Here is a 27,388-nt window from a genome sequence, read left to right on the forward strand (position 1 = left end):
GGGCTAGCTGTTTTGGTTATGCTGGTTGACCAGCAAGTCCCCCCGCCCATCCAATTGTCTCTACTTCCCTGGCTGGTTACAGATAAGCCACCCTGCCCCCCTTTACATGGGTGCTGGAGTCCAAACTCGGGTCTTTATGCTTGAGCAGCAAAGACTCTACACAGTGAGCTATTTCCCCAGCCCAGTTTTCTTTTTAATTATGTTTATGTGGGTCCATGCACATAAGTGCATATCATGGCATACATGGAGATCAGAGGACTTGTGGGAGCTGGCTCTCTACTTCTACCACCAAACTCCAGTTATTAGGCCTGGTATAAGCACCTTTATCCACAGAGCCATCCCACTACCCCCACAGTGTTTTATGAGACAGGGTCTCACACTGCACTGGCCTTTCAAATGCCACCACACCTAGCTCAGTGCTATAAGAGTAAATCCCCACCTGTCACTGAGAAGGCCTTCTCTGAACAAAATCCAAGGAGTCCATCAATGTCCTCTAAGCATCAACCCTGTCAGCCACTCCCAGGCAGCTTCCCAGCTGCCTCTCAATCTGCCCTGGAAAGTATCATGCAGAATTCTTGAACCCTCTGGGACTCACTCTAGGCCCCGGGAAGGTCCCTGAGGCTGTGGGAAGAGGGCGGGCTGGGGAGATAGTTACCCAGGGTTCCTTGGCTCACTGTCCCGTGAACTTCCTCCCTTCAGCTTCCTAACCAGCTTCTCACTGCTGCGTCTAATGGAAGCCCGGAGTTTGCTAAAGGAACCACTGCGTTTTAAAGATCCAGTGCCATCCTGAAAAACACGTGAACAAGTGTGAAGCTGCAGGCGCCCCTCCTATCCAGACTCAGCCAGTCAAACAAGAACTCCAGCCCAACATCCCACCTCACCAGGGACTCACTAGTAATTAAATCCTACAGAAACCACCGGCCTGCCATGTACATAGATACACTGAGGACGACCCAGTGACCATGAAGATCACGAACTCCCTTGAACATGAAGTTCAGAGAGAAGCAATCACTCCCAAAGGGGAGGTAACAGAGGTGACAGCACGCAGTGAGAGAGAACGAGGGCAGCTCCCAGGAAGGCAGCCATGATGGGCTTCCACACGGAGTAAGCGCGTGTGCACCCAACAGGATGCGGCAGACCTCAGGCCTCACCCAGGCATGTCTTCCTGACAATTCCATCTAAGGCAGCGCTTAGATGTATTCAGTAGATTGTATAGAACGTGTTCATTAAATTTCAAATCTAAATGTAGTTGGAAATTCTCACATAAGATGCTCGTTTTTTCTACAAATCCCAAGATACCTGGAAGAAGTTAAGAAAGAGCAGCCAGCCACCCATAACCAATTCAGACAGTCACAAAGCATCTGGCAGAATCTGGACATGGAAACCAGACGCAGTGTGCAACAGCGCTTGTTCTCAGAGCAGCCCCCAGCAGAACCCCAGGAATCCACTGCTGCTGAAGGCCACACAGTGCTGAGTTCCACGGAAGAGCAAGCAGTGTATGGAGCAGACAGACGCAAGACACAGGTCAGTTGGAGTGAGTTTATTAGAAGTTAGAAAGACACAAATACACACATCACAGAGCGCTTAAAGATTAGCAGAGAAAAGCAGAATCGCCAAAATTCCACACCAAGACGACACAGCAAGTCTACTTCAGCATGTCCTGGGGAGCCTGGGTATAGGCCCTCGGGCCAGGTCTCTAAGTACAATGGGGACATGCAGCACATGCCTTACTCCTACAGGTCGGCGACTGTCCACAGGTGACTGTCATGCCATTGTAATAAACCTGTGTGACACTAACTACCTGGTATCAGAGTGAGTAGCTAATCCTCTTGATTGTTAAACTTGTGTTTACACAGTACATGGGTTTTATTAACACAGCTGATATTACTAAGTACATATCTGGCAAAGCTACATGGATCCAGAAATCAAGAACCCCAAAAAGGACAGCAGCACCAAAAGGAAGGGCCAGTCCCAGAGGTACGGCTGACAAGCTCCTAGGGGCTGCTAGACACAGCGGGCAGCACTGGAAGGGGCCGGAGGAGGCGCCGCCTGTCATGCAGGAGCAGTGCAGGAGGCACCGGCGGCTAGGCCTGTCAGACAGAAAGAGAGAACCACGTGAGGCCCTGGGAGCACCGGGCAGCAGGCCCTGCCCTTCGAGCCTGCTCTACAGTATTTCTAGGTCACAGATGGGGCGGCTCCAGTCCTAGCCACTCCTGGTTTCACCAGGCTACACAGCAGATGCTGGGCCCAGGGGGTATCAAGGAATCTAGCCTGGCTTTCAGGTAATAATAGTCGTCAGAGTGCATGTCAACATTGTTTGAGCATGGACTAGCATCGTTAGAGATCACCTTGATACTTACTGTGGAAGGTTACACAAGTGACTACACAAGGAGATCTGGCGATGTGGGGCCAAAGCACAGACCACATGTGGAAGACACATTCATTCCAGCATCTCCTGTCCTGGTAGTTCTCCTGAAAAGTTCTCCCCGAAGTGGGATACGACTTCCATTCAAACTTCGTTTTTTGGTCTTTTTGAGACAGGATCTCCCTATAGCTCCAGCTGATCTAGAACTCGCTATGTAGACCAGGCTGGTCTTGAACTCACAGAGATCATCCACCGGCCTCTGTCTCCCGAGTGCAGGGATTAAAGGCATGCGTCACCACGCCCAGCGACTTTCATTCTCTTAAAAACATCTATATCCTAGACATTTCAAAAACATTAAGACCCAGTGACTTTAAAGTCACATTTGAAACATGCAGTTGACAATCCCAATAAAATTAATTTCCACAGGTAGCAATGCCTCTTGGGTCCTGCACAAGTGGCAGCCGAAATCTCAAAAGGAACAGACAGCCGGGCCTGTCCCCGCCCGCTCAGACTCACCATGGGACGCTGAGCAAGTCATTTAACCAGCCCGAGCTTCATCTTTCTCATCTTTAAAATGGAAAAATAAAACTTGTTACCAATGCCTTACGAATGCTGGGAGACAAGAAAACATCAGTTCCCGCTGCTCCTAATTCACTGCTCCTAATTCGGGGATCCGCTGATGCTCATGTAGGACACTGATCCCGCACAGCAAGCGCTCCCTCACGGTGAAATCCTGCTGCCCACATGGTCCTGTGCCCCCACTGCAGTACGCTCACCTCCCTCCCTGGTTCCAACAGAGCTCACAGTGAGTGGCCTTTCTCTCTCAGTTACTGGGGTGGCAAGTCACATGGACATCAGAGCCAAGAAGCTGTGGCTTGGTCCAGGCAGCTGCCGCCTCCTAGGAGCCTGGGGAACCCGAGTGAGCAGCTGGTTCTCAGGGCTCTTGTCCACCCGGAGGTAGCAGACATGTCTGCTCCTCAGGCTCAGTTTCCCCTTCCCACACTTGCCACCTAAGTACCTGAACCCCAGAGTCTGCAGCAGATAGTAGTGCCTAGAACTCTGACACAGAAAGCCACCAGCAGAGCTCGGGCTGCGGGGCTTCCACACACTGGCTCTCCGTTACTGCCACAAGACGGGTTTCTTTTATTAAGCTGCACTTATTACTAATTTGTGCGTTGTGTGAGCACATGCACACACATGTACATGTCAGAGCACACATGTGGAGTTCAGAGGACAACTTGTGGAGTCAGGTCTCTCTTTCCACCATGTGGGTCCTGGGGATTGAACTCAGATAGCCAGGCTTGGTGGCAAGTGCCTTGATCTTGCTCACAAGACCACAAAGTGGGTTTCTGAATAGAAATGAATCACATAAAGTACTTGTTTTAAAATGTATTACCTGTGTACAACAGGACTGCACATGTGGCATCTTTTAAAGTTCTAGAATGTTCTGTCAGTATGATTTTTCATAAATAACTATTTCTAGTTCATGGCTATCTCACACCCTAATATTCTTGAATGAGAACTCAGTGAATGGCGAACTGATACTTAGGAAGGTCAGGCGCTGTGAATCCCAGCACTCAGGAGGCTGAGGCAGGAGGGTTCCAAGTTCTAGGACAACTTAATCTGTATATTGTGATTCTGACTCAAAATAAATAGGGCTGGAGGTGTAGTCAAGTGGCAGTGCACTTGGCCTAACAGGCATGAGGTCCTGAGTTCAATGTCTAGCATGAGCACACATGTGCGCACACACAAACACATGAGAGAGAGAGAGAGAGAGAGAGAGAGAGAGAGAGAGAGGGAGGGAGGAGATGGATGTGCACACTCAGGAATGCTCCCACAGGCTGGTGGCGAAGGTGCTAGGCACCCCCCCTGCAGATGGAGCAGTGCCACTTCCTTCACACGTGTCCTCAAGCTAAGTGTGGGACTCTGAGCTGTTGGCAATTTAAGTGTCACAGGACTGACATAAATACAGACCTAGAAATACTGTCTCAAGAGAGGGTTCCTTGGGAACTTCATTCAAAGTATTAAAATCTGCAAGCAGGCCACTGGCGACCAAGCAGGACCTCTGGATGAAAGCATGCAGGAATTGGAGCGACCAAGAAGAGTACAGTACACAGCTCTGACAGGACAGGCATGGGCAGGAATCCCCAGACCCACTGCAGTTTGGGACCACTAGCCAACTGGGCTCAAATGGTCAAAGCGGATGCTGATTGGCTGTCTTGGCGGAGACAAATCCAAAGAAAGCAAGCTGTCTCAGACACCGAAACGTTGAAACACCCCCTGAAATTTGGTTACTGACAGTTTTCACACATTTTGGTCAGGATGCTAGCTCCTCCCAAACTGCTACGGCTATAGCAAATTCTAAAGACTAGATCAACTCAAGGAGTAGGGCAGATTAAGGAAGCCCCCAACTGCTGTCTGACAAAGCCACACAGTGACAGCTAACCACACCACTACTGTGACAGCAGAATGGCAGAGATCACCTGGCGGGCTCGACTCTGCCTTCCCTAATGGAAATACAGGTCCAAACGCCGGATTCCCATACAAATCCTCACCCACATTACAGAAACCACTTCAGGCCACGTACCCTCTACAACCCAGTGTGGCTAGCGGTGGTGAGGATGCCCCAGAGCAAGCTGGGGAGCAGGCAGCCCACAGTCTCTTAGGAGTCTGCTTGTTTAATACATGAGCAGGTGGCTCTGATCCCTCAAGTGGTGATGTGAAGCTTAAGACTGCCATAGGAGAGGGCCAGGGCGGCCACCTCGACCTCCTACTGCTGTTCTTTCTAAAGCGGAGTCCGGTTAAACAGCATCTTCCTTCCAGGGACTCTAACAGTCCTAGGGCAGCCTCCTCAGTGGAGTCAGGAACACTAAGTTAGCAGTGAAACGGCTAAGTTAGGGAAGTTAGTTGTCAGCCACACCCATCCCTCGAGTTATGGGAAACCAGAGCGTGGCCAAGGTTTTGCACTGCCAAGACGCTCAGTCAGCATGCACGTGCTCAGCAAGAGGGAGATTCTGAGGAGAACATGGCAAGGGATATGGCTTCAGTATTAGAAGTTAGAACTTACAGAAAGCTTCCCTGATGCTTAATTTGAGAAAAGTGGAAGTTCAAGCACAAGACAGAAGTGCCCCGAACACTGCTGGGCAGGCGGGCGGCTCCCAGGGCGGCCAGCTGTGTGCTGTACTTACCCCATTCCATTCTACGCTCATACTCACTTCCTCCCCTCCGTCAGGACCGCTCTCGTACTTGACCACGTCCACATTGAGGCTCTCACGGCTCCTCCGCCTCTCCATGTTCTCGGGGTCATTCAGCACTTCGACCACTCTCTGTTTGTGAACAGTGTCAAGGCCCTGTGAGCCAGGCAGGGGGAGAGCGTTTGACCCGTCAGCACTCACATCTCAGACCTCAGACCCCTGAGCTTCACCAAGGACAAAGCAAATTCTTTGTGGCTGTTTTTTGGTTTTGAGAACAGGGTCTCCCTGTAGCCCCAGCTGGCCTGGAACCCGACATAGAGAACAGACTGGCCTCAATCTCAGAGATTCACCTGCCTCTGCCTCCAGGGTGCTAAGATTAAAGGTGTGCACACCACATCTTTTCTTTTTTTTTTTGGTCTTTTTGAGTCAGGGTCTCTCTGTAGCCCCAGCTGGTCTGGAGCTCACTTTGTAAACCAAGCTGACCTCAGACTCACAAAGATCTGCCTACTTCTGCCTCCCAAGTGCTGGGATCAAAGGTGTGCACCACCAACACCTGGCCCACTTTCTTTTTCATATTTTATTTATTTTAGGTGTATGAGTGTATTGTATGTGAGTGCACCCATGTCGTGCAATGCCTTGGAAGTCGGAAGAGGGCTTCGGATTCCCCTAGAACTGGAGTTAAGGACAGTTCATAGCCACCATGTGGGTGCCCTTGAATCGAACCCAGGTCCTCTGTAAGAGCAGCCAGTGCTCCTAACCGCTGAGCCATCTCTCCAGCCCTCTCATATCTTTTTTAAAAATATTTATTTTTAGGCCATGCGTGGTGGCGCATGCCTGTAGTCCCAGCACTCAGGAGGCAGAGGCATCTCTGTGAGTTCGAGGCCAGCCTGGTCTACATAGTGAGTTCCAGGAAAGCTGGGGCTACAAGGAGACCCTGTCTCAAAAGACAAAAAAATTTATTTTTATTTTATGTGTAAGAATGTATTGCCTACATGTGTGTAAGTGCACCTGTATCATGTAATGCCTGTGGAAGACAGAAGAAGGCATCAAATTCCTCCAGAACTGGAGTTACTGACAGTTCGTAGCTACCATGTGGGTGCTGGGAATCGAACCTGGGTCCTCTGCAAGAGCAGTCAGTGCTATTAACCGCTGAGCCATCTCCAGCCCCAAACTTTTAGTATTTTTTTATTGTTTTTATTTTTTTATGAATACATTGCCTGCATGTATGTGAGTGCACCCATGTTGTACAATGCCATGGAAGTCAGAAGAGGGCTTTGGAGTCCCCTGGAACTGGAGTTAAGGACAGTTCGCAGCTGTCATGTGGGTGCTGGGAATCAAACCCGGGTCCTCTCCAAGAGCAGTCAGTGTTCTTAACCACTGAGCCATCTCTCCAGCCCCATCCCTCTCATATCTTTATTTGTATAAAACATTCAAAGGGCCAAGTATGGTAGCACACACCTACAATTCCGGCACTCAGGAGGCTGAGGCAGGACTGTGAGATCAAGGTCAGTCAGGGCTACATAGCCAAGACCCTGTCTCAAAAACAGACAGACGATAGATAGATAGATAGATAGATAGATAGATAGATAGATAGATAGATAGATAGATAGATAGATAGATAGATGATAGATAGATTACATAGATTACATAGATTAGATAGATTAGATGATAGATGATAGATAGATGATAGAGAGAGAGAGTTAGATAGATAGATAGATAGATAGATAGATAGATAGATAGATAGATAGATAGATAGATAGATAGATAGATAGATAGATAGATAGATAGATAGATAGATAGATAGATAGATAGATAGATAGATAGATAGATAGATAGATAGATAGATAGATAGATAGATAGATAGATAGATAGATAGATAGATAGATAGATAGATAGATAGATAGATAGATAGATAGATAGATAGATAGATAGATAGATAGACAGACAGACAGACAGACAATCTAAGTCTTTTTTCCTGTAAGTGCCAGGGATCAAACCCAGAGTCTTGTGCATGTGACAAGTTTTCCCTGCTGAGTCCAAGCCCCCAAAAGTCTATTTCCAAATCAATCTTTCAGTAAGTCATATAAAATACCATGGTCCAGTCTAACAGACAAGTTAAACAGAAGTGTCAGGCGCACCTGCTTACGTGACCTCATGGCAGCTTCTTCCAATGTTTCTGCAGCTTCAAACTTCCCCTGACGTCGGTAAAGTGCTCCCAGGTTTTTCAAAGTGGTTGTGACAGTTGGACTGCAAGAACATACACAACACTTGGAACCATTAGTGAGCTCACAGGGCAGAAAGTGTGGAAACTGTCCACACTGGGTGTGTGGGTATGGAAACGGCCGACGGTGGGTGTGTGGGTACGGAAACTGCCCACGGTGGGTGTGGAAACTGTCCACACTGAGTGTGTGGGTATGGAAACGGCCGATGGTGGGTGTGTGGGTACGGAAACTGCCCACGGTGGGTGTGGAAACTGTCCACACTGAGTGTGTGGGTATGGAAACGGCCGACGGTGGGTGTGTGGGTACGGAAACTGCCCACGGTGGGTGTGGAAACTGTCCGCGGTGAGTGCGTAAACTGTCCACCATGAGTGTGGAAACATCCACTGTGAGTGTAGAAGCTGCCCATGGTCTCTCGGCTGGACTTCGCTCTGCCTCCCGCCGCCACCCACTGCATGGCTGATGGGCTCACAGCCAGGCAGTGGTTTGGGCCAAGTTTGCTCTGATACAGGACACTGACAACAGTGCTCCTTCAACTACAGCATTCTAAAGAACATTTTCCACTCAAGCAGCCCTGATGCCCAGTGTCAGTCAGCCCTTACTGCTCCCTACACAAGCCCCACAGCCTCCACCCAGCCTGCTCACTCAGCATCCTGGCTACGACACAGAAGCATGTGGCCACCCTAGCCAGGGGTCTGCATGCTCCCTGTAGGCAGAGCAGGTTCTGTGCTGCTCATACCTCTCGTCTCTCACCAGAGTAAGCCAGAGCCCCGTGACCTGGTGTCAGTGGACGACAGAGACTTATAAAAGACTCAAGAGACTAGAGAAAGAGTGGGAGTGTGGCTGCATTACTGACAAAGAGAAGACTTGCTAAAAAGTTGGAAATAATGGGGCTGAGGAGAGTTCAACAAGAGTTCCTGCATTAGCCTGAGGCCCTGAGTTCAGATCTCCAGCACCCACATAAAAGCCAGGTGTGGTGGTGTGTACCTGTAACCTAAACACTAGAAGTCTAGAGATGGCTGATCCCAAGGGCTTGCTGGCCAGCCAGTCAGCCAAAGGACCATGTTCCAGGAGGTTCGGTGAGAGATCCTGTCTCAAAAAATAAGTTGGAGAGTACACAGAAAGATGCCACAAGTCAATGTCACTCTGGCCTCCAGACACACAAGCATAAACCCACACAAAGTCAGAAACAGCTGGGTGTGGTGGTGTACCTGTGCAATCTTAGCACTCAAGAGGGCCGAGGCAGAAAGATCAAGAGTTCAAGGCCAGCCTGGGTTATATATCAAGGCCTCATCTCAAAAAAAGAAAGAAACCTACTCATTTTAGTACAGATCTATATTCCGAGAGGTGTTTTTTTACTCTAATTAATGAGATATCCCCAAGTGCAGAGATGAAGAAGGTACCCTACACAATCCTTAGACAAGTGCCCAACGGTGAGAGAAAGGAAAGGTGAACGCAGAACTCAGGAGGCAGAGGCAGGTGGATCTCTGTGAGTTCGAGGCCAGCTGAGGCTACAGGTCTCAGAAAGACTAAAAGAAAAAAAAGAAAAAGTGAACGCCACGCATTACAATTATTGCAACAGGAACCTAGGGGAAGGAATTTATGCCAAACTCGGGCCTAACAAACTCTCTTGTAATAGATGAGTAGGGAGCTGAGCCTTCAAGGAGGAAGCCAGGATGGGAAAGGCAAAGCAGGTAAGCACAGTGTGCTGCTTTGACTGGGAGCGGCAGGCACCGGGTACATGGAGCACAGGCTCAGGATGGCACCAGGACAGGCCACAGTGGACCTCACGCTCAGCCCTAGAGCAGTGGGGGTGGGAGGAGGGACACTCCCCCATATGGGTGGGGAAGGCTTGCCAAGGGCTGGCTTTCAAGGTCCACAATGTATGCTACACACCTGCCTAAAGGAATTTTTCCTCAGTACCTCCTCTTCCTTCGGTTAGACAGAGCCCATTCTACTGTCTGTATGCGAAGGACCTCACGCACAAAAATGGTTGGGGTTTTTTTTTGCGGGGGAGGTCCTTTTTGAGACAGGGCCTCCCTGTGGCCCTAAATGGCCTGGTACTCACTACAAGGACCAGGCTGGCCTCGAACTCCCATGCGCTGGGATTAAAGGTGTGTGCCACCACACCCAGCTTTGGTTTTCATTTTTGAGACAGGGTCTCACAATGTAGCCAGGCTGTCCTGGAACTGCATATACAAATCAGGTTGTCCTTGAACTCACAAAGCTGGGCTGGCCTCAGCCTCACAAGTGTTGGGAAGACATGCCCAGTACACCTAGCTTTTTTTTTTTTTTTTTTTTTTTTTTTCTTTTTTTTTTTTTTTACTTACTCTTATTATTGTGTGTGTTTGTGTGTGTGCACACTTGCATGCCACAGCACACATGTGGAGGTCAGAGGACAAATTGGGGGAGTCAGCTCTCTTCTTCCACCGAGACGTGAGTTCCCAGGACTGAACTCAAGAGCAGGCTTGTGCAGCAAGCACTTCTGAGCCGTCTCTCCTGCTGGGGGTCAGGTCTTTAGCTGAATCTGGGAAAACTATGATATCACGTGACTAAAACACTAAGGATTCCCACACACGGCGCAGTCCTGTCTCCTTTCCCACTTTCAGTTTTGTGCACATGGCAGACTAACCTGTCAACTTTGCAGGCCTTGTACCAGCCGCCATACTCTCCAAATGACGTCCCGTCCTTCTGCTTTCCCTAAATTGTAGCAGAGAATTCCAAGTGAATGAGGGCCAAACAGGGCAATCCACTCAGCAGACCCCCGCAAAGCGGCCCAGCCTTACCTTGCACTCTTCTCTCTCTTCAGCATGCATCCAAATTGGCTTGTTCTCATCTGGGAAGAAAAAAAAACACCTTTTAAGTTGAAGAGTAGGAAATCCACTGAGGGGCCGGAGAGACAGCTCAGCAGCAAGAGCACGTCTTGCTCTTCCAGGGTCAGTTCCCAGCGCCCATGCCGAAGCTAACACCCATCCTTAACTCCAATTCCAGAGGATCCCAAGTCCTCTTCTGGCCTCATAGGTGTCAGGCAGCACATGGTACACTTTACACACATGCAGGCAAAACACTAAGACACATAAAAGTAATAAAATCTTTAATTAAAAAACAGAAACCTAGGCCAGGCATGGTGGTGCACATCTTTAATCCCAGCACTTGGGAGGCAGAGGCAGGTTCTCTGACTTCTCTGTGAGTTCAAGGCCAGCCTGGTCCACATAGTGAGTTCCAGGACAGCTGGGGCTCCAGGGAGACCCTGTCTCAAAAAGGCCAAAAAAGAAAAAAAACCAGAAAGCTGCTGAGTAGAAGCTACTGGGTGTTGGTGATCACACAGGGCTTCCACCATGTTCGGTGTTGTTTGAAACAGGGTCTCCCTGTAGCCCCAGCTGGCCTTTAACTCACAGAAATCAGCCTGCCCCTGCCTCCCCAGTGCTGGGATTAAAGGCGTGCACCACCACACCCAGACCTTCATTTGTTTTTTGTGGGATCCTTTGCAGGGATTACCTTTTTTCCCATTTTTTTATGTGTAGATATATGATGTATATGTGTGTGTGATGTGCGTTATGTGTAATTTTGCCTGTGTGTGGGGACGTGTGTAGTATGTGCGCACGAGTGTACATACATGGGAGATCTGATGTTAATGCTAGGAATCATTCTTGATCACTCTACTTCATAAAATGAGACAGTCTGTCTCTCAGTTAAACCCAGATCTGAACTCTGGTCTTCACAACTGTGTGGAAGTGCTTAAGCACCTGGCCACCTCCCCAGCCCAGGAATTACTTTTTACAACCTGGACAGGTCAAATTCACCCTGGAGGAAAAGTCCATGGAGGACATCAGAAGGAAATAGTCCTTCATGTCTGTCATACAATCTAGCCTGACAGGAGCAGACCCCAGACGCAGCTTTTCTCACATAATTCTTGAGGTGTCTGGACTGTGTGCAACCCAGCACTAAAGAGTCCAACAAAAGTTAACAGGGTCGGGGCTGGAGAGATTGGCTCAGCGGTTAAGAGCACTGACTGATCTTGCAGAGGACCTGGGTTCGATTCCCAGCACCCACATGGCAGCTACAAACTGTCCTTAACTCCAGTTCCAGGGAAATCGGAAGCCCTCTCTGACCTCCTTGGCACTGTACAACTGCAATACACTCATACACATAAAATAAAAATAATAAATAAAATATTTTTTTAAATTGCTTTAAAAAAAAAAAAGTTAAGAGGGTCAAGGTGCAAACCCAGGGGAAAAAAACAATTAATGAGTTTGTGGTTTTGGGGGAGGGTCCCACTGTACAGACAAGGCTAACTTTAAGCTCACAATCTTCCTGCTTCTACCTCTGAATCCTGGGATTACAGGCATCCTGGGATTATAGGCATATACTACCACGCCTGCCTCTCAGTATTTCTAAATCTTAACTTTGCAGACCATTAATACATCCCACTGAACAACGAAGAGATCCATGCTACAAAGTAAAAAAATCTTAAAAATGATGTTTACGGCCGATGCAATGGTGCACGACTTTAATCTCAGCTCTCAGGAAGCAGAGGCAAGTGGATCTCTGTGAGTTCAAGGTCAGCCTGGACTACACAGAGTTCCAGGCCAGTTGGGGCTACATTGTGAGAGCTTATCTCAAAGAACAACAAAAATCACAAAAACAAACAAAAAGGGGTTTATGAAAAGTATTTCTATGCCTAAGTAAAAAATTAATCTCTGTCCTATGTCTGAACACTGCATTGGAGGGTAAATCCAAGGAAACAAAGCAGAACTCAACCTGCAGATCACAATGGTCCAAGAATAAATAGTGTGTGAGTGTACATATGTTCATGTGGAGGCCAGGTCACACCAGTGTCTTCCTGAGACAGTCTCTCACTGAACCTGGAGTTCAGTAATCCACAGCTGCATCCTGTCTTCACATTTCTGGCACTGGGGTTCAGGCACACCCTGTCACACCTGGCTTTTTAAAGTGGGTTTTGAGGCTCAGACCTGGGTCCTCGTTTTCGTACAGGCCGTACTGCCAGTCCAAGAGAATTTCTGCAAAGAAGCATTAAGAAATGTCCTGGTAAAGCCTCTCAAGCTGGGAAAGGCTAGAAGTTCTGCAACTGCACACGGACACAGCTAAGCAGAGCCCAGGTCCGCCACGCTCCAGGCGAGTTACTGCTGTGCTCACAGAAACAAACCATTTTGAAAGTGGTTTTCAAACTGGTTTCTGGGAACTCTGGGAGAAAACAAGCCCTTGCGGCATGTGGTGTCGTCAGGTGTGCGCCTTTACTCCAAGCACTGGGAAAGGAGAGGCATGCAGATCTCTGTGAAAACCAGCCTGGTCTACAGAATGAGACTCTGTCTATTAAAACAAAATGAATAAGGACTGGAGAAATGGCTCAGCGGTTAAGAGCACTGACTGCTCTTGCAGAGGACCCGGGTTCAATTCCCAGCACCCACATGGCGGCAACAAACCATCCTTAACTCCAGTTCCAGGAGAATCCAAAGCCCTCTTCTGAAGCCCTCTTCTGACCTCTGCCGCATTGTACAACATGGTTACACTCATACATGCAGGCAATACACTCATACACATAAAATAAAAATAAAAATAAATATTTTTTTTTAAAAATGAATAAGCAAATGCCTCAATGAACACTCCGTGGGCTTTCTTGCACACTAATCATCTTCTGTGTGTTTTATGTAATACTTGATGAAGGAAAAAATTTAACTCCAAAATGTTTTTTATTAAGCAATTCAAATTCTGTAAGATACATCTTCCGCTCCATGCCCTTCTCATGGCCCAGCTGGAGGTGAAGGAGACTAGGCAGGACACACCAGGCCTCCTGAGGCACAAATGCACCCACAACCCAACACTGTGACCTCACCTGTGCATTAACCAGTTGTAATAGCCGAAGGGAAGTAAGGTAGATAGGGTTTTGTCTCCTTCAAACATCCCAGCAAGTCCAGGGCATGGTGGAACATTTGCATTTACAACAGGTTTCCGGGGTGTGGGGTGCAGAGCTGTGGAGTTTGGCCACATGTGGATGACAGAGCTGCCTCTGGCAGGATGAGGAGGCTCTGGAGGTGGCAGGCTCAGGTCACGTCTGAAGCAAGCATGGCCTTTCAAGACAGGTGGGGGGCAATGATTTGCAGCAGGTGGCCTCACTAATGTCCCCTGAGCAATGAGTGACTCAGCCTGTGCTATGTCCTCTTCCAAACACCATTTAGACAACTAAACTTCAAGGCCAGAGCTGGCTCAGCCAGTTAAAAGCACCTGCCACGCAAGCTTGATGACCTGAGTTCCATCCCGAGAACCCACAGAAAAAAAGCCAGATTTGGTGGCTTGAATCTCTGACCTCACTCCTATGGCAAGACGGAAAGTAGACAGGGAGAATCACCCTGAAGCTTAAGGGCCAGCCAGCCTGTGGTACACAGCACAACAGCAGCAAGACAGACCCCACTCAGTAAGAGGAAGAGCGAGACCGAATCCCAGCAGCTTCCTCTGACCGCCACGTGTCATGGTGCACACACCCAGTCACATATCACATACACACAGTAATAAATAAGTTTTTAAAAACTTAAAACTCAAATCAACTATCTAGAAAATACTGTGGAGAGTTGAGTATTTTTGCCAAGTTCAAGTTGGAAATCACTCTTTTTCTTTTATTTTTATCTTCTGTGTAGGAGTGTTTTGCCGGCATGTATCTAAGTACACCATGTGCTTGCAATGGCTACAGAAGCCAGAAGAGGGCATCGGATCCGCTGGGACTGTAGCTACAATTTTGAGTACTGGGAACCAAACCCAGATCCTCTCTGCAAGAGCAGTCAGTGCTCTTAACTGCCGAGCCAACTCTCCAGCCCAAAATTCAGTCCTTTTAATGCACTGTACAATGTATCTACTTAGAATATTTCTTACCATCCACAGAACCAAACTCCCGTTCATGTGCACGAGTAAGGATCTCTTTGTACAGTGTTTCTGCTTGCTTGAACTTTCCTTGTTTCAGGTAACAGGAGGCCTCAAAAGAGAATAAAACACTTAGTGCCCTTCACATGCAAATCAAGCATGCTTTTTTGGGGGGAGAGGGGGTTTGTTTGAGACAGGGTCTCCCTGTAGCCCCAGCTGGCCTGGAACTCGCTACGAAGACCAGGCTGGCTTTGAACTCATAGAGATCCTCCTGCCTCTGCCTCAAGTGCTAGGAATAAAGGTGTCCGCCACCACGCCATGCTTAAAGCATTTTTTTTTTTTTTTTTTTTTTGGTCTTTTTGAAACAGGGTCTTCCTGTAGCCCCAGCTGTCCTACAACTCACTATGTAGACCAGGCTGCCCTTGAACTCAGAGATCCACCTGCCTCTGCCTCCCGAGTGCTGGGATAAAAGGCGTGCGCCACCAAGCCTGGCCATATAAAGCATTAACTTTTATCTACAGGGGAATTACAGTGCTTTTGGATCAGCATCTTCAGGGCCCATCTGCAGCGTACCAGGTTGTTCTTGGTCTTGGCCACGTTGGGGTCGTCGGGTCCCAGTCTCGTCTGGTAGATCTCAAGGGCCCTCTGGTAGTAGTGCTCCACCTCCTCGTACTTGCCCTGGTTCTGGCATAGCAGGGCCAAGTTATTTAACTGCTTGGCCACATCAGGGTGATCCTTTCCCAGAACCTACAATTAAACACAGCAAATGAGAAACACTGCCAGTACCACCCTATCTACTGGCTACTCTCCTGCCAGAGTACTCTCCAAAAGTATCAGTTCAGCGGCCCTGCTCCCCTCCAGGCTTAAATCCTCACAGGGTTCCAGGCTGCACACCTCAGCAGAGTAACCAGCATCTCCTGGTATCATTCTTGAGGGAAAGAGGCAAGGTATGCTCATTTTCCTTAACTCCATTTTTTCACTGGGAACAAGCAGATGTTGAAGCAAGGTCTCATGAAGCCCAGGCTGGGCTTGAACTCACTATGTAGCCAGGGATGACCTTGAACATCATCCTCCTGCCTCTACCCTCCAAGTGCTAGGATAATAACAAGTGTGAGCCACCACACCTGGCTCTTTTTGTTGCTGTTTTGTTTTTGGGTTTTTTTGTTTTGTTTTTGGTCTTTTTGAGACAGGGTCTCCCTGTAGCCCCACCTGTCCTGGAACTCACTATATGTAGACCAGGCTGGCCTCGAACTCACAGAGACCCGCCTGCCTCTGCCTCCCCAGTGCTGGGATTAAAGGTGTGCGCCACCACGCCTGGCCTTGTTTTGTTTTTTTGAAACAGGTCTCACTCTAGTGCAGGCTAATCTAGAACTATGTAGCCCAGGTTAGCTTCCAAAGCATGGTAGTACTGCCTTAGCCTCAACTGCTGTAATTATGGCATGAGTCACCACACCTCCAGGTGCTTTGTCTAATTCCTGTGGGAATCCCTCATGGTGGGTGCCATCACTTAACACTGTAAGCTGAAGAAGCCAGGTTCATGAAAGATTTAAGGGTCTGAGCTTAAACCCACCATTTCTGCTGCTCAGTCCTCCTACCATTCCCACTAATGAATCATCCTCTAGGGCCTCAGAGGAGGCCCAACAACCCTACCCTCCCTCCCTCTGCTACCTCACAAGCACATCACCTGCTGTTTTCTTGACAAGTCTCACTGCCCAAAATTATCTTACTTCACACAGGGCGTGGTGGCGCACGCCTTTAATCCTAGCATTCGGGAGGCAGAGGCAGGCGGATCTCTGAGTTCAAGGCCAGCCTGGTCTATGTAGTGAGTTCCAGGTCAGCTGGGGCTACAGGGAGACCCTGTCTCAAAAAGACCAAAAAAAAAATCATCTTGCTTACACTTTACTGCCGAACCTCTCCCCCTAAAATGCAAACTGAAGAGTATAAGGTTGGACCTCTCTTTGCCATCAATGTGACCTTAGCATTATCTCTAGAAAAGGCACCTGGCACAAAGGGAGGAACCAACTCTCACTCCCTCCTTCCATAGCCTGGCCACGCACTGGCCCTCCTCCTCAGCTGTGCCTTCACACGCTGCTCCCACACGTCCTACCTCTCCCACCCCCAGAAACTGAGACGTCAGCTAACCAAATTCAATTCAAACACAAACCTCTCAAAAACCAACTCAACACCCTCCAAGCCCCAGGAACCTGCCTCCCCTGTGGCTCTATCCTACAGGTGATGTGCCCTGTGGTCCCCAGCCTGTCGAGTGACTGTGCTCCACCAAGCACAGAGTTCTCAAAGAATTAATTTGGCAGATTTTTTTTTTTTGAGTCTTGCTGTTTCATCTCAGCTAGTCCTGGAGCTGCTGAACTTAATGAAGAATCCACCCTGACCTGTAGCTCTGAGTCAATCTGTAGTTCTTTAAACATCTTTTTTTTTTTTTTAACTTTTTTTTTTTTTTTTTTGTTTTTGTATTTTTTCCGTCCTTAGTGCACCCATGTAGTACAATGCCCACAGAGGACAGAATAGGCTGTCAGATCCCCTGGAACTGGAGTTACAGACAGCTGTTAGCTGCCATGTGGGTGCTGGGATTCTCAAACCCGGGTCTTCTACAAGAACAGCCAGTGTTCTTAACTGCTGAGCCATCTCTCCAGCCCTTTGAAACATCTTTTTGGCTGGGTGTGGTGGTGCACGCCTTTAGTCCCAGCACTTGGGGGGCAGAGGCAGGTGGATCTCTGTGAGTTCAAGGCCAGCCTGGTCTACACAGTGAGTTCCAGGCCAGCTGGGGCTACAGGGAGACCCTGTCTCAAAAAGACCAAAAAAAAAAAAAAAATCTTTTTTTACACTTCATAGTTCTCTGTGGTAAACATTCTTTTTTTTTTTTCAATGTGTACGAGTTTTGCCTGCGTGTATGTGAATGCATCCATGCACACATGCCCATGAAGGCCAGAAGATGAAGTGAGAGCCCCTGGAACTGGAATTATTGATGGTTCTTAGCCACCATGTGGGTGCTGGGAACTGGTCTTCTGGAAGATCAGCAAGTGCTCTTAACCATCTCTCCAGCCCTATAAGCTTATTCTTAAACTGAAACATCTTTAATGACCATCACACACCACTCTGAAGAGCAGACTCCCTGCACCACACACCTGCAGCTCAGAAACTCCTTGTTCTGGGCGATAACAAAGGCACATGCTGCCCAAGGAGGGGACAGGCAGAACGGGCCTTCTTCAGGGGCTTATCTGTCTTCTAAATACGTGATTCCAGACAGTGAGCAGGTGTGATGCAGCACAGTGCTCACTTCTCAGAACGTAAAAGGAACCTCCAAGAAGAACCCTGGCTGTTTCATACCTTTTCTCTAATCTCCAGGGCTCGTTTACACAGTGGCTCCGCCTCTTTGTACTTCCCTCGTTTACCGTACAATACGGCAAGGTTGTTGAGCGTTGCTGCCACCTGCCAACACAGAAGGAAGCAGTGAGGGATGCTGGAAGCGGCCGTACCCCAGACCCACCCCAGACCTACCATTTTCCACCCCACAGGGAAGCACACTTTACTGGATAAGAGAACAAGACTTCCAGTCAGAGGAAGAGTAATTCACTATGAGATAGATCACTATAATTACATAAATCAACATGATCTTGATTTTCCATTTTTTTGGAAGCCACAAAACCAAAACAGATCTCTATGCAAATCTGACCAGATTCTATAAAAACACAACATAAAATCTTGAAAACAAATCTAGAGAAGGGCATGCAATCTGATTTTGGATCAAAGTGCAGCCAGCAGTGATCCATCTGAGGTGATGACTGTAACAAATCAGGAGTGACCCCAGTAAGTGAGCACGTCACTGCCCTGGGCAAAGCCCTACCTGTGCCATCTGGGACAAGGTGGCTCTCAGACCCTCCCTGTTGAGCTTGACACTGAGATGAGCTGGACAAAAATGTACTGGGGAAAATAAAATGTAAAAGATTGAAAGACACAGGTATACAAACCGCGGGGTGATCTTTGCCCAGGGTTTTCTCACGGATAGCCAAGGCATCGTTCAGGAGATTAGCTGCATCTTTGTATTTGTTCTGATCCCTAAACCAAAACACACACATTGAGTGTTTAGCTGAGGTTACTAAACCAAACTATCTGAGCAAGTAATTATGGGTACTAAGGACTGAACCCATGGTTCAGACATGCTAAGCATTTGCTACCACCGAGCTACAGCCAGCCTAAACCTTTTTTGTTTATGTGTATGAGTGTTATGCCTGCATGTGTGTGAGTGCACTGGTGTTGTGCAGTGCCCACAGAGGACAGAAGAGGGTGTCAGATCCCCTGGACCTGGAGTTACTGTCGGTTGTTAGCCACCATGTGGGTGCTGGGATTCAAACCTGAGTCTTCTACAAGAACAGCCAGTACTCTTAACCACTAAGCTATCTCTCCAGCCCCATAGCCCAACTCCTTTTAAAATGTGATTTTGGAATAATAGAAATTGTTCCAACTATTTCAGGTTTTGTTTTGATTTTTTTTTTTTCTTTTTGGAGACAGGGTCTCCCTGTAGTCCCACCTGTCCTAGAACTTGCTATGTAGACCTGGCTAGCCTTGAACTCACAGGGAACCTCCTTCCTCTACCTCCTGAGTGCTGGGATTAAAGGTATGCACCTCCATTCCTGGCTCTTTTTTTTCTTTTATTAAAGAATTAATTAATTAAAGACTGAGGCCGGCCTCAGTCTCACAGAGATCCACCTCCCAAGTACTGAGACTAAAGGTGTGTACCACCGTGTCCAGTTTTTTATTTCTTCTTATAAAAATATTTTATTTATTTTGGTTTTTTTGAGACAGGGTCTGTCTATAGCCCCAGCTGGCCTGGAACTCACTATGTAGACTAGGTTGGCCTTGGTCTCACAGAGATCTTTCTGCCTCTGCCTCCCAAGTGCTAGGGTTAAAAGCATGAGCCACCACTCCCAGCCTTAAAATATTTTTTAAAAAGAAATTTCAGCCCAGGTGTGGTGGCACATGCCTTTAATCCCAGCACTCAAGAGGCAGAGGCAGAGTCAGAAAGATCTCTGTGAGACCAAGGCCAACCTGGTCTAAATGGTGAGTTCCAGGCCAGCTGGAGCCTCAGCGAAATCTTGTCTCAAAAAGAACAAAAAAAAAAAATTCAGAGGCAGATACAGGTGACTAAACTATGTACTCAAAGAAATCCACATTGAAACTCAATACCTCACTCACCCATAAGGAAGAGCCCACTAGGGCTGCCAAGACAGGGGCAGTAAACATGCCAGAAGCAAGAAGGGGCACCACCCTCTAAAAGCAGCTAGGCAGAATGTGCTAAGAACTGAAAGATTTAAATGCTAATCCATCTTGGGAGATCGCCAAGAAACAAATTGTTGGACACTTAAAGATGTTCATTTGAGGGGCTGGAGACACGGCTCAGCAGTTAAGAACACTGGCTGTTCTTGCAGAAGACCCAGGTTCAAATCCCAGCACCCACATGGCAGCTAACTGTAATTTCAGTCCCAGAGGATCCGACAGCCTCTTCTGTCCTCCATGGGCACTGCACGACACGAGTGCGCGTACCTACATACAGGGAATACACGCATACACATAAAATAAAAAATAAATAAAATATTTTTTTAAAAAAGACTGGCTGGGCATGATGGCGCATGCCTTTAATTCCAGCACTTGGGAGGCAGAGGCAGGTAGAACTTTGTGAGTTCGAGGCCAGCCTGGTCTACATAGTAAGTTCCAGGACAGCTGGGGCTACAAGGAGACTGCCTCAAAAAAGACCAAAATAAAGATGTTCATTTGAATGGCCAAAAAAGTTTAAAATGAAATGTTCCTTGCTGGGTGTGGTGTCTCATGACTTTAATCCCAGCATTCAGGAGGCAGAGGCAAGTGGATCTCTATAACAAGACCAGCCTGGTCTACAGAACAAATGCCAAGGCTACATAGTGATACCTTATCTAAAAAAAAGGTCCTTAATATGAGCATAGTGAATAGTAAGTTACAATCCAGTTGCAGGGTGGGGTACTGAATACAGCACATTCTCAGTTACTACTTATTTTTCAAGCTTTTTGCTTCTGGGATAAACTCTCATGTTATAACATTAAGGAGAAACACAGGCTTGAAAAGAGGCCACCACAGGGGCTGGAGAGACGGCTCAGCAGTGAAGAGCACTGACTGCTCCTGCAGAGGACCCGGGTTCGATCCCCAGCACCCACATGGCAGCTACAAACCGTCCTTAACTCCAGTTTCAGGGGAATCCAAAACCCTCTTCTGACCTCCGAGGCATGGCACGACACAGGTGCACTCTCACACACGCAGGCAATACACTCATGCACATAAAATAAAAATAATATTTTTTTAAAAAAAGAAATCCAGCACTCGGGAGGCAGAGGCAGGTGGATCTTTTTGAGTTTGAGGCCAGCTTGGTCTACATAGCAAGGTCCAAGACAGCTGGGGCTACAGAGAGACCCTGTCTCAAAAAGACCAAAAAAAAGCCAAAAAAGAAAAGAGGCCATCACAGCACAAGAGCCCAGCAGAGTAACAACTGTCAGCACACACAACCGTGTAACAGCAAAATACTTAGTCTATACTTTTTAACTCAATTTACTACCGACAGCAGGTCAGAAACTCTCACATACTGTCAAAAGGCATAGGATTCTTTTTTTTCTTTGAGACAGGGTCTCCTATAACCCCAGCTGTCCTGGAACTATATAGACTAGGCTGGCCTCGAACTCACAGAGATCCGCCTACCTCTGCCTCCCAAGTGCTGGGATTAAAGGTGTGCGCCACCACGCCGGGAGTGGGCATAGAATTCTTAAAACACAAGCTACTAAGACATTAAATGTAAACTGCCTGTGACTAAGGAATCCTACAGTGCAGCTCTGCATGAAGTCTAGATGTTCATCAATAGGAAAACAACCAAAGTTCTGACAGCACCAGGCAGTCAGTCAGACACTCCTGCAGCAAATGACAGGCCATCAGCAGGACCCTACCTAACTGTTAAGAGTCTTTCCAGTGAGAGCAACCTTCAAACTCCCCACTTCCCCAATGGGGCAGCATGGCTGCTTACCTCATCAGGAGCCCTAGGTACCTCTCCTCCTGCACCGTACCCCACTCTGCTCAGGACACCCTCACACAGCCCCCAATGCCCATCCTTTTGCAGTGTGTGCAGATTTATAAAACACACTGTAAAGACAAGTTGGTTAAGAGCTGCCTCTAGATACAATTCAGTACAGAAACCAAGGACTAGCCTGTACACCAGGGCCAGGATGTTGAGCATGGTGGCCACGTCAGGGTGGTCATGGCCTGATGTTTTCTCCAGGTCCTCCAGGGCCTGCTTGCAGAGTGGCACTGCCACCTCATAGCGCCCCTGTGACGCATACTGGATCACCAGGTTGTGGAGCGTGCGTAACCGTGCTGGGATCTCGTAGCCACCCTGCTGAGCGGCGGCTGCAGCGCTGCTGTGCTGCTGTTGGACTGCAGGGAGAAGGCACAGGTCAGAGGGTGGTTAGAACAGCTGCAGACGGCCAGTTAACTTTTCCCTCCACTCTAGTTCCAGTTAGCTCACGTGCCAATTCAGACTTTGCTGGGTACATGTGCAACACGTTGGGAGAGAACCAGCCTCCAGCAGTGGCACCCTGCAGGCTGACAGTCCCACAGGACACCTCTGGGTGAGACACTAAGGAAGAGGTAGGCAACTCTGACCTCTCCCACCCTGTGAAGACCCACAGGTCTGTTTACTGGGGTCTGGCCTACACATTAATATATCCCAACATACACAAACTAGAGTTTAGGGAAAACAAAGGTAATCTGCCAGGTATGGTGACACACACCTGAATCCCAGCACTGGAGAAGACGAGGCAGGGGGAATAAGAATTCCAAGCCATCCTAGGCTACAACAGATGCTGTATGTATAAACACATGAATGAATGAATGAATGAATGAATGAATGACTAAACAGTAATCCCACTGTGCTCAGCCTTCTGCACCACAGGCTAAGTAACTGCCAACTATGACAAGGATGTACTCAGAAAGAGAGCAGCACTACCGCACCACACTTGGGGACACAGCCACCACTTGTCACTCACTTCCTTGGCCTGGATCATCCTCATCATTTGGGAAGAGGTCATCCAGGGGCTCTTTGGCAGAATCAGAGTCTTTGTCCTCCTACAAGAGACCCAGAACAGCTTTCATTCCACAGAACTTCACATGCTGCCTGTCAATAATTATCACTGACAGTGAGAGTATGTGCCAAGCACAGTTTCCCCGAGTCAGACACTTTCCAAAATAAAAAGCTTAAGTGTCTGAGTCTGCAAATGCAACCGTTCCCTTAACACCACGTGTCTATGTATGTGTGCATGCTCCCAGATGAAGGAGCCTGAGCGGTCAACCTCAGGGGCTATCTATTCTGCAGGAACTGTCTACCTTGTTTTTGAGACAGAGACTCTCACTGGGACCTGGGACTCACTGACAAGGCTGGCTGGCTGGCCTCCCTACTGCTCTCCCTGTCTCTACCTCCCCAGTGCTAGGATTATAAGCATGCTGTACCACACTGCTTTTTACATGTGGTAGGGATCAAACTCAGGTACTCATGCATGTGAGGCAAGCACTTAACCAAATGAGGCACCTCCTTAGGCCCCTTCTTGATACTTTTATGCTCCAGGTAAACTCCTGACTGGAACCACCATCCCCAAGTATCTTCTCCCACAGCAATCCACATCAGACACTTAAGTGTCTCCTGAGAGAGGAGACTTCATGTAGGAGAAATATGGTAAGCCTAATGAATCAGAGCTGTTATGTGAGTCTTCCATGACCCCCACATTCACATTTAGACTTAACTCCAATGTGATAGCATTTGGAGGCAGAGCCCTGGGAGGTGGTAAGGGTTAGATGAGCCAGAGGGTGGGCATCATGATGCTGTCCCTGGTCACACAAAAAAAGACACCAGAAAACTTACTGCTCTCTCCCCCAGGTAAAGGCAGAGCCTTTACAAAGGAAGCCATCTACAAGCCAAATTGAGGCCCTCAGCAGACAGACCCCACCTGCTGGACTCTAATCTCAGAGTTCCAGCCTCCAGACTGGGGGGAAGTTAAGTGCTCTAGTATTTTGCTGTGGTTACCCAGTAGAGGACAACAGAGGGTAAACGCAGTCTGCTGATGTGTCATACACTGTTCCAGGGGCCTTAGGCAGGGGTCAGAATGGGCACAAATGTGGAAATGACTGGTACACTGATTGCGCATATGCCTGGCACAGGGAGGCAGCTCTAAACCCACTGTGGAGCCCTGGGCTACACCCTGCAACAGAAAAGGGCTCACTAGAGGAGCTGGTATCATCCAGCAGAGTCTATGGCTCCATCAGCAGCAATGTGGCAAGGCTCATTTCTCTTTTTAACATTTTACATTAAATATTTTTAATGTAATTTTTAATATTTTTTAAATATTTTATTTATAATTTTTATTTTATGTGTATGAGTGCACCCATGTCCTGCAATGCCCACGGAGGACAGAAGAGGCTGTCGGATCCCCTGGAACTGGAGTTAAGAACAGTTGTTAGCTGCCATGTGGGTGCTGGGATTTGAACCCAGGTCTTCTTCAAGAACAGCCAGTGTTCTTAACCGCTGAGCCATCTCTCCTGCCCCTATATATATTTTTTTATGTGTATGAGTGTATTGCTGGCATCTATGTAAGTGCACCTGTGTTGTGCAATGCCCATGGAGGTCAGAAGAGGGCATCGGATTTCCTGGAACTAGAGTTACAGATGGTTGTTAGCTGCCACGTGGGTGCTGGGAACCAAACCAGGGTCCTCTGCAAGAGCAGCCAATGTTCCAAATCTCTCCAGCTCAGCAATGCCCATTTTTTAACTGTGGCAAATGTGCTATAATCACATAATCACATAAGATGTTGACATTGAGAACTGGGCTGAGTCACAAATAAGTAGATGAAAAAATAACTGAGACTAAGAGAAACATCAAAAAGAAAAAGAAAATACAGGGTTAGAAAGATTAGCTGGTAAGAGGGCTGCAGAGATGGCTCATCGGTTAAGAGCACTGACCGCTCTTGCAGAGGACCTGGGTTCAATTCCTAGCACCCACATGGCAGCAACCAACTGTCCACTCACATACATGCAGGCAATACACTCATACACATAAAATAAAAATAATAAATAAAATATTTTTAAAAAGCCAGGCATGGTGGTGCATGCCTTTAATCCCAGCACTTGGGAGGCAGAGGCAGGCGGATCTCTGTGAGTTCAAGGCCAGCCTGGTCTACAAAGTGAGTTCCAGGCTAGCTGGGGCTACAGGGAGACCCTGTCTCAAAAAGACCAAAATGAATAAATAAATAAATAAAAATAAAAATAAAAAAATAAAAAGAAAGATAGCTGGCAAAAAGGCCAAGGACCAGGACCGTCCTGCTGAGAAGAGGAAGGACAGAGTTTCAGAGACAGTCAAGGACATCACAAGCAGCACAGCAAGCTCAGAGCTGGGACTACAGACGTGGCACCAGGCCCTGCAGCAAAGCCGACAGTAGGAAGCCAGAATGGGAGGTGAGACCCTCACAGCATCAGCTGGGGCTGCACTGGCCATCGAGCTAGGGAGTCTTGTAAATACAAAGATGCACTTAACACTGTTCTAAAAAACACATTCAAGGGGCTGGAGAGATGGCTCAGCAGTTAAGAACACTGGTTGTTCTTGCAGAAGACCAGGGTTTGAATCCCAGCACCCACATGGCAGCTAACAACCGTCCATAACTCCAGTTCCAGGGGATCCAACAGCCTCCTCTGTCCTCCATGGGCATTACACGACACGGGTGCACTTACCTACATGCAGGCAATATACACATACACATAACACTATTTTTTTTAATTTAAAAATTAAAACACACACACACACACACATTTAAAATACAGTGGAATGCTGGGTATGGTGGCACATGCCTTTAATCCCAGCCCTCAGGAGGCAGAGGCAGGCAGATCTCTGTGAGTTCGAGGCCCGTCTGGTCTATGTATTGAGTTCCAGGCCAGCTGAGGCTGCAGGGAGACCCTGTCTTTAAAAATACAAAAAAAAACAGTGGAGAAACAACCATCCACCGCCCAGACCTCTGCCAGTGACCCTGCTACACAGTCCCTTGTGGGGTAAGGACAAACGCGCAGCTCTACCACGGCACTTCCTGAGCACAGTGTGTGGTAACACACAGGTGAGCACCACTCACCGAGGGAGAGATGTCATCGTCGTACTTCTTGAGCTGGTTCATGAACTCCAGGTGCTTCTTTTCTTCCTCCAGCTGAGCCACAGACTGCTCACTCTTCTGTAACTTCTGCTGGGTGTTGGCCAGTTCATCCCGCAGCCACTGGTTCTCCTGGCACAGACGACGAACCTGAGCTCGCAGTTTCTGTTTCTCCGACTCCACAGCATTCAGGTGGTTGGATAGGGCCATCATCACCTGAACAGAAGAGGCCTTTACTCACTGCCACATGCAGTCGGGGAAGAGCCCCTCCTACCACACAGCCAGGCCTGCAGCTCCAGTTCCCACTCACACATATCTTCTCCCATCCTGGAGTGGTGGCGCACGCCTTTAGTCCCAGCACTAGGGAGGCAGAGGCAGGGAGATCTCTGAGATCGAGGTCAGCCTGGTCTACATAGTGAGTTCCAGGGCTGCAGGGGGACCCTGTCTCAGAGAGAGGAAAAGCAAAAAAATATTTCTCCATGGTACATGTAAGCAAGAGCCGCCATCTTTTTGTCCTTCACCTCTCCGCACAGACTACATACTGGGTGTGTGGGTACCACAAGCTCAGATCATCTACATCTCAGCTCTGTGACAGCACCTCAAGCAGACCAGAAATAAACGCGTCTCCTCTTCTGGTGTACTTTACTCTCCATGGAGACCATCTAGCCTCACTTTGCATGGGCCTTTTTCTATGTGAGGGTGCATGTGTGTAGAGTGCAGGCAGGTGAGGGCTGGAGGTGGAGCTGAGAAGAACAGCATACAGATAACAGCATACAGATCATCTTCACAAATAAGGTAAGGGAAGAGTCTTCTGTAGCTACCACCAACTGCCCCATGGTTGAAAGACCTAGAGTAGAAAGACCAGGAGGCCGGGGAAGCCAGCGGGCTTCTGCCCTTCCTTGTCATAATAGTACCCATGCCACCACCCTCCTAGATCTAAAACCTGAACACTCTAGAAGATGGGCTTTTCCTTCCTTCAATTAAAAAAAAAAACGACTATCTTCTGCCAAATGAGAAAATCTCAGATGCATATAACCTTTCAACAACAGAACTGAGGGTCACATCAATATGTAAAGCCATCAAGCCTGATGACCTGAGTTCAATCTTTGGGATCCACATGGTCTTCCAGCACTTAGAGGCAGAGGCAGGCAGTTCTCTTGTGAGTTTGAGGTCAGCCTGGTCTACACAGTGAGTTCTAGGCCAGCTGGGGCTACTGGGAGACCCTGTCTCAAAAAGACCAATAAATAAATAAACAAACAAACAAACAAATTGACAGGCGTGGTGGCACACGCCTTTATCCTGGCACTTAGGAGGCAGAGGCAGGCGGACCTCTGTGAGTTGAAGGTCAGCCTGGTCTACACAGTGAGTTCCAGGACAGCTGGGGCTACAGGGAGACCCTGTCTCAAAAAGACCAATTAATTAATTAACTAACTAACTAACTAACTAACTAATTGTCGGGCATGGTGGCACATGCCTTTAATCCCAGCACTTGGGAGGCAGAGACAGGTGGATCTCTGAGTTCAAGGC

General features: G+C 48.1%; 1 protein-coding gene across 36 annotated transcripts in view; it reads right to left on the bottom strand.

The window, feature by feature from the left end:
* Klc1 (kinesin light chain 1) overlaps positions 1–27,388 on the bottom strand; it is a 58,189-nt gene that overhangs the window by 10,934 nt on the left and 19,867 nt on the right. For 9 of the 36 annotated variants that reach the window (XM_029559931.1, XM_029559930.1, XM_017796206.2 and 6 more), the window contains 12 exons: positions 25,847–26,077; positions 22,727–22,805; positions 21,890–22,115; positions 18,638–18,725; positions 17,997–18,098; positions 15,225–15,398; positions 14,664–14,763; positions 10,565–10,614; positions 10,411–10,478; positions 7,698–7,806; positions 5,554–5,715; positions 656–786 (listed from right to left, as the gene is read on the bottom strand). In XM_029559931.1, the coding sequence (XP_029415791.1) occupies positions 656–786; positions 5,554–5,715; positions 7,698–7,806; positions 10,411–10,478; positions 10,565–10,614; positions 14,664–14,763; positions 15,225–15,398; positions 17,997–18,098; positions 18,638–18,725; positions 21,890–22,115; positions 22,727–22,805; positions 25,847–26,077 (1,520 nt within the window). Of the gene's footprint in view, positions 1–655; positions 787–1,290; positions 2,091–2,881; positions 2,933–4,952; positions 5,235–5,553; positions 5,716–7,697; positions 7,807–10,410; positions 10,479–10,564; positions 10,615–14,663; positions 14,764–15,224; positions 15,399–17,996; positions 18,099–18,637; positions 18,726–21,889; positions 22,116–22,726; positions 22,806–25,846; positions 26,078–27,388 lie in introns of those variants that run through there. The other 27 variants (XM_029559944.1, XM_029559945.1, XM_029559941.1 and 24 more) reach the window with 19 other exon arrangements.

The sequence above is a fragment of the Nannospalax galili genome, unplaced genomic scaffold, assembly GCF_000622305.1.
Source record: "Nannospalax galili isolate Female #2095 unplaced genomic scaffold, S.galili_v1.0 scaffold188, whole genome shotgun sequence".
NCBI classification, from domain to species: domain Eukaryota; kingdom Metazoa; phylum Chordata; class Mammalia; order Rodentia; family Spalacidae; genus Nannospalax; species Nannospalax galili.